General features: G+C 42.4%; 1 protein-coding gene across 3 annotated transcripts in view; it reads left to right on the plus strand.

Moving 5' to 3' along the window:
• LOC143020998 (UV excision repair protein RAD23 homolog A-like) overlaps positions 1 to 21051 on the plus strand; it is a 126229-nt gene that overhangs the window by 92304 nt on the left and 12874 nt on the right. For all 3 annotated transcript variants that reach the window (XR_012965964.1, XM_076178090.1, XM_076178091.1), the window contains one exon: positions 8780 to 8877. Coding sequence is in view for 2 of the 3 variants with exons in the window: in XM_076178090.1 (XP_076034205.1) it covers positions 8780 to 8877 (98 nt within the window). In the remaining variant the exon portion in view is untranslated. The remainder of the gene's footprint in view (positions 1 to 8779; positions 8878 to 21051) is intronic.

Raw genomic sequence — 21051 nt, forward strand, 5'->3', positions numbered from 1 at the left:
TATCCACTTCCTCCAGTCGCTCTCCCTTAATGCTCACTTCCAGTCTACTGCCACTTTCACCCCTTGTACATCTCATCACCTTTTACCCACATTTATCTTTAGCTTTCTTCTATCACATACTCTCCCATACTCTGTCACCAACTTCCTCAATCCCTCCTCCGATCCTGCCACAAGCGCAGTGTCGTCAGCAAACAACAGCTGGCTCACCTCCCACTTTTCTCCATTTTCTTTAACCATCTCCAATCCCTGACCCACCACCCTTGCATTTACCTCTTGCACTACCCCATCCATGTACAAGTTGAACAGCCAGGGCGACATAACACATCCTTGACGAAGTCCCACCTTTACCTCGAACCACTCACTCCCTCCATTTCTAATCCTGACACAAGTTCTACTACTCTCATAAAAACTCTTGACAGCTCCTAGAAGCTTTCCTCCTATCCCATATATCTGCATAACCTCCCACAGTGCCTTTCTGTCTATCCTATCGTAAGCCTTTTCCAGATCCATAAAAGCCCAAAAAACATCCTTCCCCTTTCCTATAGCTTTCTCACATTTGTCTTACCACAAAGATCTGATTTACACAACCTCTACCCGTCCTAAATCCACGCTGTTCCTCACCAATTACTCCGTCTGTTCCTCTCCTAATCTTCTCAATCAAGATCCTCCCATAAGCCTTCCCAACTACACTTAACAAGCTAATCCCTCTGAAAGTACTACATTCACACTTGTCCCCTTTTCCCTTGTAAAGTGGAATTATATAGGCACTCCTCCAGTCCTCCGGCACTCTACCCTCTCTCCAGCAAACATTAAATAACCTCACCAGCCAGTCCACCATCACTGTACCTCCTTTTTTTAGACATTCTGCATGGCATCCATCCACACCAGGTGCCTTACCTGCTTTCATCATCTTAACAACTGCCTTCACTTCATCCTCATTTCTCCTCCATTTTCCTCCCTCATCACTCTCATTTTCTTAGCATTTCCCACTGCAACAATCTTTCCCTCCCTATCCTCCTTCACATTTAGCAACTCCCTAAAATATTCTGCCCATCTTCCCCTTACTGCCTTCTCTTCCAATATCATATCTCCATCTGCACCTTTTACCTTTTCTTCTCTACTTGATTCACCTCCTCTTCCTCTCTTAATTTCTTTCCAAAACATCTTTTTATTACTTTCAAAATTTTCTGTCATACTCTTACCCCACTTCACATCTGCTCTCCTTTTTGCCTCCTTTACCTTTTGCTTTACTTCTCTTTTCTTTTCTTTGTACCTCTCATATGACTCCCTTGTCCTATTTTGTAACCAATCTGTGAAAGCTCACTTCTCTTCTACAACCTTCTTTGTTTCCTCATCCCACCCTTCACTACCCTTTCTTCTATTTCTTCCTCTCCTTCTTGTTCCACACACCATCCTTGCACACTTTATGACTCCCTCCTTGAACCATCCCCATTCCTCCACACCTAGCTCTACTGTATCCTTCACTCCCTCCTACTCCTCCTTCAGCTTCTTCTTGTACTCCTTCTCCTTTTCCTTTTCATTTAAAGAGTTCACTCTAAGCACCTCCCTACCTTTTGTCCCTTTCCTCTTTCTCCATCTATCCTCCACTCTCAACTTAACTTCCACCAAAAAATGATCTGATATTCCCCCACCCTCTCCCCTTAGCACATGTACATCCTTAACTCTTCTTATCATAATCCTATTTACCACTACATAATCCATCAACACTCTATCTACCACCCTTCCATCCACCACCCTTCCATCCACCACCCTATCCCATGTGTACTTACGCTTGACTTTCTTCCGAAACACTGTATTTGCTATCATCAACTCTCTCTCTAGACACATTTCCACCATCAACTCTCCACTACGATTCTTTCCTGGAACTCCACATTTCCCAACCACTCCATCAATTGGACCATTTCCTACCCTAGTATTAAGGTCTCCCAATACTATTACATTGACATTTCTCCCTAAACCTCTATGTACTCATTTAAATCTATCCAAAAGGCCTCCTTTTCTTCTACACTCTTCTCACTGCCAGGCCCATATGCACTTACAAAGACCCACGTCTCCTTTCCCAGTTTCACCTTCATCCGCATTATCCTTGAGGAAACCTCCTTCCACTCCACTACATCTTTTATCCACATTTATCTTCAACTAACTTCTTTAACACACACTTCCAAACTCTGTCACCAACTTCCTCAATCCCTCCTCTGATCCTGCTACAAGCGCAGTGTCGTCCGCAAACAACAGCTGGCTCACCTCCCACTTTTCTCCATTTTCTTTAACCATCTCCAATCCCTGACCCACCAGCTTTGCATTTACCTCTCCCACCACCCCATCCATGTGCAGATTGAACAGCCAGGGCGACATATTCATCCCTGACGAAGTCCCACCTTTACCTTGAACCACTCTCCATTGGCTGCAATATCATGTTTGTCTGATTTCTGCTGCATTAGATGTATGTGGTAAGGTGGTTGTTCAGGGAAAGCAAGGTAAGCAAGAGGGGAGTCTTGCTGAATGCGAGTGCACTATCGTATGCATGTGGATCACGTGTGTGGTGGGTGATGGTTAGTAATGGTTACACTTACCCCATTTCACATCTGCTCTCCTCTTTGCCTCCTTTACCTTGTGCTTTACTTCTCTTTTCATACGACTCCCTCGTCTTATTTTGTAACCAGTTTGTGAAAGCTCGCTTCTCTTCTACAACCTTCTTCATTTCCTCGTCCCACCACTCACTACCCTTCCTTCTATTTCCTCTTGTCCTTGTTGTTCCACACACCATCTTTGCACACTTTGTGACTCCCTCCTTGAACCATCCCATTCCTCCTCCACTCCAAGTTCTACTCTATCCTTCACTCCCTCCCACTCCTCTCTCAGCTTCTTCTTGTACTCCTTCTTTTCCTTCTCATTTAAAGAGTTTACTCTAAGCATCTCCCTACCTTTTGTCCTTTTCCTCTCTCAACTTACTTTCCACCAAAAAACGATCTAATATTCCCCCACTCTCTCCTCATAGAACATGTACATCCTTAACTCTTCCTATTATACTCCTATCTACCACTACATAGTCCATTAATACTCTATCTACCACCCTTCCATCCACCACCCTCACCCATGTGTACTTATGCTTTACTTTCTTCCGAAACACTGTATTTGCTATCATCAACTCTCTAGACACATCCCCACCGTCAGCTCTCCACTACGATTCTTTCCTGGAACTCCACATTTCCCAACCATTCCATCAATTGGTTCATTTCCTACCCTAGCATTAAGGTCTCCCAAAACTACTACATTGACATTCCTCCCTAATCCCTCTATGCACTCATTTTAAAATCTATCCAAAAAGCCTCCCTTTCTTCTACACTCTTCTCACTACCAGGCCCATATGCACTTACAAAAACCCACATCTCCTTTCCCAGTTTCACCTTCATCCACATTAACCTTGAAGAAACCTCCTTCCACTCCACTACATGTTTACCTATCTCTTCACTTACTAGTATAGCCACCCCTTCTCTCCCTTGCCCTCTCTTCACTCCTGAGAACCTCCCAACTACACTCCCAAACTCACACTCACCCTTCCCTCTCAACTTAGTTTCACTCAAAGCCAACACATCCATCTTTCTTCTCACAAACATACTACCTATCTCTTCCCTTTTACTCTCATCTGTACCACATCCACACACATTAAAAGACCCAAACCTTAGGGTGCTGGTTGGAAAACTTTCTTTAAAGAATGTCCCCTGTGGGGCAACAGAGAGAAGAATGCCTGGTCCCAATCCCCATCCTGTTTTTCTCATCTCTTATGATCCAAGTGGGAATACTTGGTGGCAGCATTCTTTACCCCACCTTACTTTTACCCACATCTTCAACTTCCTTCTTTCACACACCCTCCCAAACTCTAACTTCCTCAATCCCTCCTCTGATCCTGCTACAAGTGCAGTGTTGTCAGCAAACAACTACAGGCTTATCTCCCACTTTTCTCCATTTTCTTTAACCATCTCTAATCCCTAACCTACCACCATTGTATTCACCTCTCACACCACCCCATGCATGTATAAATTGAACAGCCAGGGTGACATAACACATCCCTGACAAAGTCCCACCTTTACCTCGAACCACTCGCTCTCTCCATTTCTTATCCTAACACAAGCTCTACTGCTCTTGTAAAAACTCTTGACTGCTCTTAACCCCTTCCATATGGTGACGCCTACGTAGGCGTCATGAGGAGCAAGTGGGTTCGCGAGGATGCCGATGTCGGCGTCTTGATTATATTTATTGTAGTTGTACCTGCGTGACCCCCATACTCTGTAAACTGGCTTCATCATATTTTCTATGGTTATCAAAATTCATGGGTGAAAGAGAGAACGAGCAATACAGCGGTGACTTTATTTTTTATAATGCGAGTATTATGACTCAACATCACACATCTGGCAGCTAATGCTGCCCTCGAGATTTTGGCCCGGAGTGAAGGGGTTAACAAGTTGAATGAGAAGGAAAAGGAGGAATACCAGGAGTTAAGAGAAGTATGGGAGGTGGTGAAGGAGAGATTGGAAGTAGTAGAAGAAAAATGTGAATGTTTTAAGGAGGAAGTGAGTGTGTGTGCAAAGATGGTATGTGGGACATGAAGGATGGGAATGAGTAAATGGAAGGATAATGAATGGTGGGATGAAGATGAGAAGGTGGTAGCAAAGAAAAAACAAGCCTAGGAGAGGAGAAGCAAAACATAATGTGAGGAGAGTAGATGTAAAATGGGGTAGGAGTATGACAATTTTGGAGAGATTAAAAATATATTTTGGATGTGCTATATTTTGGTGCATTCCTTATGAAGCAGTCAGTGGGTGGGAAACAGATGATCTTTCATCAGCAACGAGCTAGAATGATACAAGAACAAGTGAGTTATGGATTAGGAGAGGAACAGTAATTGGTGAGGAACTGTGGGTTTAAGACAGGTAGAGGTTGCATGGATCAGATTTTTGTGGTAAGACAGATATGTGAAAAAGCTTTAGAAGTAAGGATGTTTTTTGGGCTTTTATGGATTTGGAAAAGGCTTATGACAGGGTAGACAGGAAGGCACTGTTGGAGGTGGGTGCATGACATTGCTGACTACCTCCCTTATAATGAGAAAGATGACTTTGCTATATAGTATAGATCACTCCTTCCATACACACTGAACAACAAGGCTGCTTCACATGGCCTTAACAGCCCCACATTCATCTCAAACCATTCTTTACATTCCTAATCTTCATATATGCCCTGCTATTCATGTAAAAATTATTTTGAACCTCTTAATGTTTGTTTAAGAGAGAGTAGAGTGATGGAGGACTGGAGGAGTGCCTGCATAGTTCCACCTTACAAGGGAAAAGGGGACAAGTGGAAGTGCAGTAGTTTCAAAGGGATCAGTTTAAGTGTAGTTGGGAAGGCTTATGGGAGGGTCTTGATTGAGAGGATTAGGAGAGGAACAGTAATTGGTGAGGAACTGTGGGTTTAAGACAGGTAGAGGTTGCATGGATCAGATTTTTGTGGTAAGACAGATATGTGAAAAAGCTTTAGAAGTAAGGATGTTTTTTGGGCTTTTATGGATTTGGAAAAGGCTTATGACAGGGTAGACAGGAAGGCACTGTTAGAGGTAATGCAGGTATATGAGATAAGAGGAAAGCTTTTAACCACTTCCATACGGTGACGCCTACGTAGGCGTCATGAGGAGCAAGTGGGTACGCAATGATGCCAACATCGGCATCTTGATTATATTTATTGTAGTCGTACCTGCGTGACCCTCATTCTCTCTAAACTGGCTTCATCATATTTTCTATGGTTATCAAAATTCACGGGTGAAAGAGAACGAGCGATTGAGCAGTGACTTTATTTTTTACATTGCGATTATTATGACACAACATCGCACATCGAGCAGCTAATGCTGCCAGACGTGCGATGTGCCCCGGTGTGAAGAGGTTAAGAGCAGTTGAGAGTTTTTTCGAGAGTAGTAAAGTTTGTGTATGAATCAGAAATGGAGAGAGTGGATGGTTTGAGGTAAAGGTGGGACTTCATCAGGGATGTGATGTCGCCCTGGCTGTTCAATTTATACATGGAAGGGGTGGTGCAAAAGGTAAATGCAAGAGTAGTGGGTTGAGGATTTGAGATGGTTAAAGAAAATGGAGAAAAGTGGGAGATAAGCCAATTGTTTGCTGACAACACTGCACTTGTAGCAGGATCAGAGGAAGGAGTGAGGAAGTTAGTGACAGAGTTTGGGAAGGTGTGTGAAAGAAGGAAGTTGAAGATAAATGTGGGTAAAAGTGCCTTTGGTATATGTATGTATGTAAAAGTACAAGGGGAGAAAATGGTGGCAGGCTGGAAGTGAACATTAAGGGAGAGAGACTGGAGGAAGGGGATAGTTTTAGATACTTGAGTGTGAATGTGGCGGGAAAGGGAGGAGTGGAGGTGGAGGTAAAATGTAGATTGAGAGAAGCAAGTAAATGCCTTGGGGGAGTAAAAAGTGTAACGAGAAATAGACATTAGGGAATGGATACTAAGAAGAGATTGTATGAAAGAGTGATTGTACCGACAGCACTGTATGGGCCAGAAACATGGAACGTAAGAGAAGAAAAGTTTGAATGTGTTTGAGATGAGGGGTCTAAGAAGTACGATAGGGATTACTAGGCTGGATAGAGTGAGAAATGAGGAGGTGAGGAGGAGAACGGGGGTGGAAAGGGAGTTGGGAGATAGGGTTGATGAAAGAGTATTGGGATAGTTTGGACACATGGAAAGAATGAGTGAAGAAAGATTAGTAAAAGGTGTGGAAGGAGTGAACATGAGGGGGCGACCAAGGATGAAATGAATGGATGGATGGGATAAAAGGGGCATTGGGAAAGAATGGAATATCTGTCAAGGACAGGAGAGGACAGAAGATAGGGGTGAATGGAGAAAGGTTGTGTATAGATGATGCTGTGATGCACGAGGGGGGGGGGATGGAGGGAGGGAGTATGTGAAAAATAAATTAATGCAGCCTGAAGGGATTTCTCCCCGTCTTCTCCATTTCTGCATGAGGGGACAGAGAGGGTGGTCACCAATTTAATGAAGCAGCCTAGCTGTGGATGTGCTGTGTCTTGTGCTACTGCTTCTGACCCATGGCAGTGGGTGAGATGCAGGAATGACCAATCATTCAGGAGGAGCCAAGATAAGAGGGAGGGAGGGGGCTGGATGAGAATGGAGTATGTAGGGGATGGAATGGGTGGGAGTGGATTTTTTTACCTTTGTTTTTTGGCTACCTCCCTTATAAGGGGGAAAAAGCTTAAGTATGTATGTACTCCACATTTTTGTAACACACTCCACCTTCAACATCATGAAATTACAGCCCTGAAGAACTGATAGGGTTTCTCAACTGGGCCCATATTCTTTATAAACTTTAGCTGTATTTTCTTCACATACTCACATATGGAATCCCAACAACCAGCAAACTGCTCCCCTCCTCTTGTTATTACAAGTCAAAGACAGAAATAGTCCCTCATTAATACAACTGACTACATTTTAAAGTTTCTTTGCAGAGATCTGTGGGAGGCCTTAAGTACCATTGCTAGTCACTGTAGGGCTGTAGGTTTCCAGTCAGTGAAACTCAAGGCAACAATTCAAATAATAAATTTACCTAGTTGTATTATTTGGGAAGGGAGATATGCTCATGGTGACCCATCTTTGTATCTCTCAGCATCAAGTTTTTTTCTTAAAATCTTGAAGTGTTTGCACACTGTTTCTTTATCTAATATGTTCCAAGTATCTATCACTCTGTGTGGGAAGCGTTTTTTTTTTTTTTTTTTTCTTCTTTCCTCCAGATCTTTTCTGTAATTACTTTTTAGTTTCTTTTTGCGAACTCTCATTTTTCCATGGTCCCATTTCAATAAGTCATTCTAATCTAAGATTTCTATTCCTTTCATTATTCTATAGATAGTAAGTCTCCTCTTTCCCTTCTTTGTTCCAGAGTTGGTCATTCTAATTTGGACAGTCTTTGTTCATATGTCATTTCGGAAAGAGTTGGTGCTAGTTTTGTTGTTGTTCTTTGCTATCATATACTTGTCTTATCACAAATGTTATGTATACACCCTCATCCACCCAAAATCCTACACTGCTCTTCTCCAGTTAGTGTCCTCATAGTACACCAAGCAAGAATCTGTACAAGTGGCAGAGTTGAAGAAAAATTAATTGCTCTATTACCTTGGTTTTGGGTCGCAGAAGACTTGCAGCCCATAGGTGACTGGCCATGGCTACCATTTCATCCATAAAGTCCCTCAGTGAAGATATTTTGTATAGTTGTATGGAAAGAGTAAGTGTAGGACAGTATAGTGTAAGATGCTTTTGTTTTGTGTCTTTGCTAGGCTTGTTCTTTATTGGTACTGTGTTAATGCTGTGTGGTAACTTGAATCTAGGTATGGCAAAGTAATTATTACATGTCTTGGTAATGATTTCTCTTGTGCTGCACTGGGGCTGAACTTACAATGTTGTTTGAGAAGAAACTATGTGCACTATCATATGGATTAAGCAGGAAGGAGTCAAGGTATTGGGTGATAGGAGAGACAGAGTTGAAGATGTTCCCTTCCCATATTTAACCACCTCACTTTGTGGTGGTATTTGTTTAGGTGTGTGTGATATTTTGTTCAGCAAAGAGGGCACTTTCAAGGCAAGAATTTGGTCAATTCTCATTTACTAAAATATTATTGGCATATGAACATTCATATGTTTTGCAGTGTACTTTTGATTTGATGTGAATTTTATATGCTCATGTTATTTACAGGTGGCGGTGGTGGTGGTGGCAATCAGGGTAGCGGTCGTGCAGTTCCTGGACAAAATGCTATCATAGTTTCTCCTCAGGATAGGGATGCTATTGAAAGGGTAAGCTGCTTTCTATGTTCAGCTTTTTGTGCTCAAACCTTAAGTAGAAATGTAAACACATACACAACCCAAACTATTTTATAGATATGTTTATGGTAAACTTAAAAATAAACTGGAAATTATGAAACTACACCACGAAAATACAGAATGCACAGAAGATCTAAAAATAGCCAAAGTCATGAACAGTCACTCAAGTCTTTTCATTAAAGAAAAAGTATACCATTGGGATGAAGGAAGTGAAGTGTGATCTCACCCCATGAGGGAAATAACAATAACACAAAAAGAAATAACAGATCAATTAACAAACTTTGATATTAGGAAATCACATGGCCCAGACAGAATTGCAAGTTGGATACTAAAAGAACACAAAGAAGAACTGATGATGATGATAATGATATGGTTTAACGTGACACACTACCCCCTATCAGGAGGCTAGGACAGTGCCCCTCACAGAGGGCTTTTACTTCTTTGGCGAGGTGTTACCCCTTGCCAAAGAAGAACTAATTGACAAAATATACAACATAATAAGTTGCTCACTCAAAGAAGGAAAAATATCAAAAGACTGGAAAAATGCCAACATTGTACCAATATAGAAAGGAAGAAATGAAGAAGAACCAACCAGTTACAGACTGGTCTCCCTTACAAGCACTGTAGCCAAAATTTGAGAAATAATGATCAAAAATAGATGGCAAACACCTGGAAGAAAAAATATAATAAACTTGAGACAATTTGGATTCAGACAGGGAAGATCATGTGCTACAAATTTAATCTGTTTCTACTCAAGACTAATAGATATAATACAAGAGGATGGATGGGCTGATTATACTTTCCTAGACTTACAAAAAGCCTTCGACAAAGTACAAAAAAAAAAAAAAAAAAAAAAAAAAAAAAAAATGGAAAACAGGAAGGATACAAGGTAATCCACTAAACTTGATGGAGGATTTCCTGCATGGTAGAAAAACAAGAGTAGTGCTCAGAGAAAAGTGTTCAGGTTGGGAGGAGGTGATTAGTGGAGTTCCACAGGGATCAGTATTGGCTCCAATAATGTTTGCTATATATGTGAATGACATGGATGAAGATGTGGATTCTTACATGAGCTTCTTTGCAGGAAAATAAAAACCAAAATGGATTATGAATCATTACAGAGACCTAAACAAGGATTGGAAATAGAAATGGGAAGTGGATTTAAACATTAAGAAATGTAGCATAATGGAATCCAGAAAAAGTAAGAACTGAATATCAGGACAATGTACTATTGGAACAAAGAAATTGAAGAAAGTGGGATCTGAAAAAGACCTGGGATTAATTATCTCAAATGACTTGTCCCGATAAATAAATCAACAAAATTGTCGGAGAATCCTACAACTTGCTAAGATCAATAAAAGTGGCATTTACCTAATTAGATGAAGTTGTTAAAAAAATAAAATACTAGTCACACTAATAATGCCTAGACTGGAGTATGCTACAACACTATGGTCACCCAGTACCAAAAAGAATATAAAGAAAATGGAACGAAACCAGAGAGCAACCACGAAAATGGCCCCAGCATTTTCAAACCTGTCATTTGAGGAGAGATTGGTAAAATTGAAATTACTGACTTTGGAACAAAGAAGAGAGGCGACTACTGACCATCTACAGAATCATGAAAGGCACAAGTCCTTGATAGATAGGACTTACTAAATTGGGACAAGAGAAACACAAGAGGACATGGAAAAAAAACTCAAAGGATAGTTATAGAAGAGACCTGGAAAAAAAAAATTCATACAGAGTGGTAGACATCTGGAACTAACTGGACAAAGCAAGTATGTGTGCAAAAACCATATACAAATTTAACCCCTTCCATACGGTGCCGCACACGTAGGCGTCATGGGGAGCGAGTGTATTCGCGAGGCTGCCATATCGGCGTCTTGATTATATTTATTGTAGTCGCCCCTCCATTATGACATTCTTTCTAATTCTTTTGTAATCGCATTTTCTATGGTTATCAAAATTCACGGGTGAAGAGAGAACGATCAATATAAGCGGTGACTATATTTTATGATGCGAGTATTATTACGACACGTCGTACGGCTGGCATTGGTTGCTGCCACCGAGATCTAAGTCCATGACGCCTACGTGTGCGGCACCGTATGGAAGGGGTTAAGAGCAAACTAGACACTGATAGATGTAAAGACACCACGATCATAGCTCCCCTTCCCGTAAGATACAACTAGATAAATAAATACACACACACACACACACACACACAATGACTCAGTGGATAAGGGAAAATACCAGATACAGAGGTAGTGAAGAACCATCAAAGAGCCTGAAATTGTCGACAAAATTAATGACAAAAATCCTATAGGATTGACCATGTACTAATAGAATATGAGTTGAAAGAGCAAATTGATCAAAGCAGAAATGATAAACATAGAATAGGAAGACTAGTGTACAACAAAACAAATTTCGAGAAACTCAAAAAATTCATTTGCAATGTGAACTGGAAAAAATATCCTAAATGAAGAAATGGGGATGGAAGAGAAATGCATCATACATACATATACCAAGGCTTTTTCCCCCTTACAAGGGAGGTAGCCAAAAAGGAAAAGGCATAAAATCATTCCCATCCATTCCATCCCTGAATACACTCCACATCCCTCCACCCTCCCTCTTATCTTAGCACCTCCTGGATGACAGGTCATCCCTACACCTTGTCCACTGCCCTGGGTCAGAAGCAGTGTTGCAAGACACAGGACATCCACAGCAAAGCCGCTTCATTAAATCGGCGACCCCCCCTCTCCGTCCCCCCATGCATAAAAGGAGAAGACGGGGAGAAATCCCTTTGGGCTGCGTCAAATTTTGCTCACACATACTACCTCACCCCCATCCCCCCACCCATTCCACCTCATGCATCACAACATCATCCATTCTCCATTCACCCCTGTCTTCTGTCCTCTACCGTCCTTCCTCAACAGACATTCCCCTCTTCCCCAAAGCCCCCTTCACCCCATCCATCTACCTCATGTTCACTCCCTCCACATCTGCCCTCCATACCTCTTTTACTAGTCTTTCTTCACTCATTCTTTCCATGTGTCCAAACCATCCTAATACTCTTTCATCAACCCTATCACCCAACTCCCTTTCCATCTGCGTAGAGCTGATGGCCAGGGGTGGTTGCTGCTGATTGGCCCCCAACTCTTGGGGTTGGGGGGTGGTCCCACGACGTAGACGTTGCAGCTCCAGGACCAACACTAACAATAGTTAACATGTACATTCCCCCCCAATCATCCCCCACAGTTCCAAACACCTTCAGACCTCAACTCAGCCAACTAACCTCAATCCCCAACCTGATCATGGGTGGTGACTTCAACGCCAAGTCCTCTGCCTGGTTTGTCGACAACCCTGACACAGACAGAGGGCTTGATATACAGACTCAATTCGACTCATTGACTATCATGAACAACACGCATAATCATACACATATCCCATACCAAGCCCTCTACACTCCCTCCTCTCCTGATATCACCTTTTGCTCCCCCTGCCTAACCCCAACAACATCATGGAGAGTGGTCGGAGCCCTTGGCTCTGACCACCTTCCAATCATCATCACCACCAAAACAAGATGCACCCCAGCTGGCCACAGACACACTTACACCAATTACAAGAGAGCTAACTGGGAAGCCTTTACTGAAGAGACAGAACAACATTTTGAAACACTTAACAGTACACCAATCACAAACATAAACAATGCTGTGCACGCTTTTAATACAATCATACAAAACGCAGACAAGAGATGCATCCCTAGAGGCAACAGAAAATCACACAACCCCAACTTCACACCAGAAATCCAAGGCCTCATTAGACAACGTGACACACTTAAACACGATACCCCCACACCTATCCCTCAAAACATAGCAGACCAAATACAAACACTAAACACTGTGATTGCCAATAAAATACATGAACAAAAAACACAAAATTGGCAAAACTTTATCAATACACTTGATCACAAAACAAACACCAGCAAATTGTACAAAACACTCAACAGCATCACACTATCCAACACTAACACTACACGCTCTCACGCAGCAATAATCACAACAACAGATAATCTACCCTCAAACAGACAACAAGCAAACGCTCTCATACGTCATTTTGCACAGACGAGCCATCTTACATCTCACCCTGACGACCGACGCACCATTCGACGTAAGAAAGACTTCCCCACAGACTCAGACTATACACCCTTCATAGACAGTCAGACAAAACTCATAATGCATAATCTCAAGCACTCATCTGCCTGTGGCCCTGATAACATAAGCAACATCCACCTAAAACACATTGGACCACAAGGTATACACGCACTCACAAACATTGCAAACTACAGCTATTCACACAACACTATACCCGACATCTGGAAGCATGGTAAAATAATCACCATTCCAAAACCGAACAAAGACCCAACAATCCCAATATCGCACCGCCCAATCACACTTCTCTGCACCCCCTCTAAAGTCATTGAACGCCTAATACTTAAACTTGTCACACCATATATTCCCCTTGCTGACTCACAACACGGTTTTAGGCCACTACACTCCACAAACACTCTTCTGACAAACCTCACACAAAGAATTTTAGATGGCATCAATTCAGATAGGCCCCACCACAGAACACTTCTTAGAACATTGGACATTAGTAAAGCTTTTGATGCTATCCCCCGCCACAACCTAACAAATAAAATATATAACACAGACATGCACAATAACACCAAAAGATGGCTGGCCAATTATCTGGCAGGCAGGAATGCTCATGTGTCATATAATGGCCAATCATCGCACATCAGAAACATTAAGAACGGAGTACCACAGGGCTCAGTTCTATCCCCCACATTATTTAATCTATACATGCATGACTTACCCATGCCAGACACCTCAGAAATACAAATCTCTTCCTACGCAGACGACATAACAATCACATGCACACATCGTAACACAGACAAAGCTGCAGAAATAATCCAGCCTTACCTTGACACACTCAACACATGGTTCATCACAAACGGACTCAAAATAGCTCCAACCAAATCTACAGCAACACTTCTCACCAACTGGACAAAAGAACACAAATACATACCTCATCTCTACATCAACAACACTCTAATACCACACACAAACACACCCAAAATTCTTGGTGTAACATACGATACATCCATGTCTTTCAAACAACACCTCACAAACATAAAAAACAAATGCACACCTAGACTTAACGCACTTAAGTCAATCACTGGAACAACATTTGGACAAAACAAAGAAACTAATATAACAATATACAAACAATGCATACGCTCAGTGATGAATTATGCGAGTCCTGCATGGGCTCCTAATCTCAGTGAGACACACCACAACACCCTTCAAATCATACAAAACAAAGCCCTAAAAACAATTACAGGCTGCACAAATACATCACCTACAGACCATTTACACCATGTAACAAAAGTCCTCAAAGTCAAGGACCACCTCGACATGAGAGACACACAAACACTTGCTGCAGCCACCACAAACACATCACACCCGCTACACTACATAGCAGAACACCCACACACACCAAGAAACATTAAAACTACACCCAAAGACCTTTATTACGCACAGATACTCTCTTCTCTTCCTCCACAACCACCAAACACCAGCCTCCGGAAACATATTCATAATCATATCACTCACCGCTCCATTAACACACTGAAAGACAACACACTGCTGCATGCCAGACCCCCTGATATCCACCCTTCTGAATCCTCTCTCCCACGAAAGGACAGAGTCCACTTGGCCAGACTGCGATGCGGTCACCACCCAGCACTTCTAAGCTACCAGAAGAGGCTGGACGACCGTGTTGTGAACAGCTGCCCAGGATGTAACACTTCACCCCATACCATACAACACATAATGGAAGACTGCATTATACACAATCATGCACGCAAACAACACAACATACACTCTATAAAGGATTTGTGGGAAAACCCAGTTTCGGCTGTGGCCTTCCTTGGGGAGACGGGACTGCTCGGACAGACAGTCTAGGGAACGACAACAACAACAACAACAACAACTCCCTTTCCACCCCTGTTTTCCACACCTCCTCATTTCTCACTCTATCTAGCCTAGTAACCCCCATCATACTTCTCAGACACCTCATCTCAAACACATTCAAACTCCTTCTCTCTTCCTCTCTTATGTTCCATGTTTCTGCCCCATACAGTGCTGTTGGCACAATCACTCCTTCATACAGTCTTCTCTTATCATCCATTCCCAAATGTCTATTCCTCATTACACTTTTTAATCCACCAAGGCATTTACTCTCAGTCTACATTCTACCTCCACCTTCACTCCACCTTTTCCTGCCACATTTGCACCCAAGTATCTAAAACTATCCACTTCCTCCAGTCGCTCTCCCTTAATGCTCACTTCCAGTCTACTGCCACTTTCACCCCTTGTACATCTCATCACCTTACTTTTACCCACATATATCTTCAGCTTTCTCCTATCACACACTCCCAAACTGTCACCAACTTCCTCAATCCCTCCTCCGATCCTGCCACAAGCATAGTGTCGTCCGCAAACAACAGCTGGTGCACCTCCCACTTTTCTTCATTTTCTTTAACCATCTCCAATCCCAGACCCACTACCCTTGCATTTACCTCTCATACTACCCCATCCATGTACAAGTTGAACAGCCAGGGCGACATAACACATCCTTGAGGAAGTCCCACCTTTACCTTAACCACTTCAGTACGGGACTTAAATCTCGCGGGCAGCAGCCAATGCCAGCTGTATGACGTGTCGTAATAATACTCGCATCATAAAATATAGTCACCGCTTATATTGATCGTTCTCTCTTTCACCCGCGAATTTTGAAAACCACAGAGAATGGGATTCAGCACCATTTGGGAGAATGTAAAAACACAGGGGCGACTACAATAAATATAATCAAGACGCCAATATGGCAGCGTCGCGAATCCACTTGCTCCTCATGACGCCTACGTGTGTGGCACCGTATGGAAGGGGTTAAACCACTCACTCTCACCATTTCCAATCCTGACATAAGCTCTGCTACCCTTATAAAAACTCTTGACAGCTCCTAGAAGCTTTCCTCCTATCCCGTATATCCGCAAAACCTCCCACAGTGCCTTTCTGTCTACCCTGTCGTAAGCCTTTTCCAGATCCATAAAAGCCCAAAAAACATCCTTCCCCTTTCCTATAGCTTTCTCACATATGTCTTGCCACAAAAATCTGATCTACACAACCTCTACCCGTCCTAAATCCACACTGTTCCTCTCCTAATCCTCTCAATCAAGATCCCATAAGCCTTCCCAACTACAATTAACAAGCTAATCCCTCTGAAACTACTACGTTCACACTTGTCCCCTTTTCCCTTGTAAAGTGTAACTATATAGGCAGTCCTCCGGCACTCTACCCTCTCTCCAGCAAACATTAAATAACCTCACCAGCCAGTCCATCACTGTACCTCCTTTTTTTAGACATTCTGCATGGCATCCATCCAGACCAGGTGCCTTACCTGCTTTCATCATCTTAACAACTGCCTTCACTTCATCCTTCCTTATTTCTCCTCCATTTTCCTCACTCATCAAGGTCATTTTCTTAGCTTTTCCCACTGCAACTATCTTTCCCTCCCTATCCTCCTTCACATTTAGCAACTCCCTAAAATATTCTGCCCATCTTCCCCTCACTGCCTTCTCTTCCATTATCATCTCTCCATCTGCACCTTTTACCTTTTCTTCTCTATTTGATTTGCCTCCTCTTCCTCTTTTAATTTCTTTCCAAAACCTCTTTTTATTACTTTCAAAATTATCTGTCATACTCTTACCACATTTCACATCTGCTCTCCTCTTTGCCTCTTTAACCTTTTGCTTTACTTCTCTTTTCTTTGTACCTCTCATATGACTCTCTTGTCCTGTTTTGTAACCAATCTGTGAAAGCTCACTTCTCTTCTACAACCTTCTTTGTTTCCTCATCCCACCATTCACCACCCTTCCTTCTATTTCCTCCTGTCCTTGTTCCACACACCATCTTTGCACACTTTGTGACTCCCTCCTTGAACCATCCCCATTCCTCCACCACACCTAGCTCTATTCTATCCTTCACTCCCTCCCACTCCTCCTTCAGCTTCTTCTTGTACTCCTCCTTTTCCTTTTCATTTAAAGAGTTCACTCTAAGCACCTCCCTACCTTTTGTCCCTTTCCTCTTTCTCCATCTATCCTCCACTCTCAACTTAACTTCCACCAAAAAATGATCTGATATTCCCCCACCCTCTCCCCTTAGCACATGTACATCCTTAACTCTTCCTATCATAATCCTATTTACCACTACATAATCCATTAATGCTCTATCTACCACCCTTCCCTCCACCCTCTCCCATGTGTACTTATGCTTGACTTTCTTCCGAAACACTGTATTTGCTATCATCAACTCTTTCTAGACACATTTCCACCAACTCTCCACTACGATTCTTTCCTGGAACTCCACATTTCCCAACCACACCCACCAATTGGATCATTTCCTACCCAAGCATTAAGGTCTCCCAATACTATTACATTGACGTTCCTCCCTAATCCCTCTATGCACTCATTTAAATCTATCCAAAAAGCATCCCTTTCTTCTACACTCTTCTCACTGCTAGGCACATATGCACTTACAAAAACCCACATCTCCTTTCCCAGTTTCACCTTCATCCATTATCCTTGAGGGAACCTCCTTCCACTCCACTACACGTTTACCTATCTCTTCACTTACTAGTATAGCCACTCCTTCCCTCCCTCACCCTCTCTTCACTCCTGATAACCTTCCACTTACACTCCCAAACTTACACTCACCCTTCCCTTTCAACTTGGTTTCACTCAAAGCCAACACATCCATCTTTCTTCTCACAAACATACTACCTATCTCTTCCCTTTTACTCTCATCTGTACCACATCCACGCACATTAACCACTTCACTCCGGGACTTAAATCTCGTGGGCAGCAGCCAATGCCAGCCGTACGACGTGTCGTAATAATACTCGCATCACAAAATATACTCACCGCTTATATCGATCGTTCTCTCTTTCACCCGTGGATTTTGAAAACCATAGAGAATGGGATTCAGTGCATATTAGGGAGAATGTAAAAATGCAGGGGTGACTACAATAAATATAATCAAGACGCCGATATGGCAGAGTCGCGAATCCATTTGCTCCTCATGACGCCTACGTATGCGGCACCGTATGTTAGGGGTTAAAAGACCCAAACCTTAGGGTGCTGGTCGGAAAACTCCCAGATCCTCCTATGCCTTTACTTTTTTTTAGGAATGCCCCCTGTGGGGCTACAAGGAGAAGGATGCCTAGTCCCAATCCCCGTCCCTTTCTTCTCGCCTCTTACGATCCAAGTGGAAATACTTGTTAGCAGTATTCTTTTCCCCCACCACAGGATGAGAAATGGAATATACTAAAAAATTTATGAGGGAGCAAATAAATACATACAACAAAAAAAGGAAAGAACGTACATAAAAAGCTGGTACAACAAAAATGTAGTGAGGCTAAGGATAAAAGAGGCAAAGCTTGGGAGAAATGGAAAAAAAGACAAGAATACAAGTAAATGGCTAATGTACATCAAACTAAGAAATGGTTGTGTAAAAATACGCAGAGTATTAGGATGGTTTGGACACATGGAAAGAATGAGTGAAGAAAGACTAGCAAAAGAGGTATGGAAGGCAGATGTGGAGGGAGTGAACATGAAGGGACGTCCTAGGATAAGATGGATGGATGGGGTGAAGGGGGCTTTGGGGAAGAGGGGAATGTCTGTTGAGGAAGGACGGGAGAGGACAGAAGACAGGGGTGAATGGAGAATGGTTGTATATAGATGATGTGATGCATGAGATGGAATGGGTGGGGGGTATGGGGGGTGAGGTAATATGTGAGAGCAAAATTTGACGCAGCCCAAAGGGATTTCTCCCCGTCTTCTCCTTTTATGCATGGGGGGACGGAGAGGGGGGTTGCCGATTTAATGAAGCGGCCTTGCTGTGGATGTGCTGTGTCTTGCGACACTGCTTCTGACCCAGGGCAGTGGACAAGGTGCAGGGATGACCCGTCATCCAGGAGGTGCTAAGATAAGAGGGAGGGTGGAGGGGTGTGGAGTGTATTCAGGGATGGAATGGGTGGGAATGATTTTATGCCTTTTTCTTTCTGGCTACCTCCCTTGTAAGGGGGAAAAAGCATTGGTATATATATGTATGTATGTACGCAGAGATGAAAAGAGAAACTATAAAAAAAAAAGATAATAGAAAAATGCAAGGAAGAACCCAAACTATTTGACAGGTATGTAAATGGCAAACTGAAGAACAAACAAGAAATAGAAAAGCTGCACCAAGGTAACTAGGAATATACAGAAGAACTGGAAATGGCTGAAATTATGAACAACCACTTCAGATCAGTATTCACAATAGAAAACTCGGCTAACTGTGAGGAAAGAAAGAGATATTCCCCTCAATGAAAGAAATAATTGTAACACAGAAGGAAATCGGCAACCAAATCAAAACCCTTGACGTCAGAAAATCACATGGTCCAGACAGAATTGCAAATTGGATACTGAAAGAATGCATGGAGGAATTAACAGATAGAATATACAATATGATTAAATTCTCAATTCAAGAAGGAAAGGAGCCACAGGACTGAAAGAATGCAAACATTGTACCAATTCATAAGGGAGGAAACAAGGAAGATCCATCAAATTACAGACCGGTCTCCCTGACCAGCACAGTAGCAAAAATTTGTGAAAAGGTCATCAAAATAGATGGATTAAACATTTGGAAGAAAAAACTATACTGAATCCAAATAAATTTGGATTCAGACAAGGAAGATCTTGTACAACAAACTTTATCTGCTTCTACTCGAGATTAATAGATATAATACAAGAAAGAGATGGTTGGCAGACTTTGCCTTTCTGGACCTACAAAAGGCATTTGATAAGATACCACACAAGAAACTAATTAAGAAAAATAGAGTCAATAGGTGGCATCAGAGGAAAATTATTGGAATGGATGAAAGACTTCCTGACTGGGAGGAAAATGAGATAAAAAATTAGAGATAAATTCTCAAATTGGGAAGAAATAATAAGTACTGGCCCTGATCATATTTGCCATATACATAAATGACATGGATGAAGGAGTAGAGTGTTATATGAATTTCTTTGCAGACGATGCAAAAATACTAAAGAAAGTAAGAACAGAGGAGGATTGCAACTCGTTACAACAAGACTTGGACAAGATCTGGAAATGGACTCAAAAGTGGGAAGTACATACATATACCAAGGCTTTTTCCCCCTTACAAGGGAGGTAGCCAAAAAGGAAAAGGCATAAAATCATTCCCACCCATTCCATCCCTGAATACACTCCACACCCATCCACCCTCCCTCTTATCTTAGCACCTCCTGGATGACGGGTCATCCCTGCACCTTGTCCACTGCCCTGGGTCAGAAGCAGTGTCGCAAGACACAGCACATCCACAGCAAAGCCGCTTCATTAAATCGGCGACCCCCCTCTCCGTCCCCCCCGTGCATAAAGGGTGGGGGAAAAGAATACTGCCACCAAGTATTTCCATTTGGATCGTAAGGGGTGAGAAGAAAGGGACGGGGATTGTGACTAGGCATCCTCCTCCTTGTAGCCCCACAGGGGACATTCCTAAAAGAAAAAGAAAAAGTGGGAAGTGAAATTCAATATCAAGAAATGTAGTACAGGTAAACGTCGACTTACGATGGCATTAGGTTTCGATAGAGCCATCGTAAGACGATTTCATCGTAAGTCGATCCCCAATTTGTGTATCACTGTTCCGTGGTCACTGTACCTAGCCTACCTGTATATTAACCACCAGAGATACTGAATATAGCCTATTAAACATGTACAGTAGTTTATTTAATTATTTTTATCCTTTTTACCATATTCAAACACTATAATATGTATTTTCAGTACGGGACTTAAATCTCGCGGGCAGCAGCCAATGCCAGCCGTACGACGTGACGTAATAATACTCGCATCATAAAATATAGTCACCGCTTATATCGATCGTTCTCTCTTTCACCCGCGAATTTTGAAAACCACAGAGAATGGGATTCAGGGCACATTTCAGAGAATGTAAAAACACTGGGGCGACTACAAT

The sequence above is a fragment of the Oratosquilla oratoria genome, chromosome 41 (assembly GCF_046742065.1).
Source record: "Oratosquilla oratoria isolate Oo_2021 chromosome 41, ASM4674206v1, whole genome shotgun sequence".
Lineage (NCBI taxonomy): Eukaryota > Metazoa > Arthropoda > Malacostraca > Stomatopoda > Squillidae > Oratosquilla > Oratosquilla oratoria.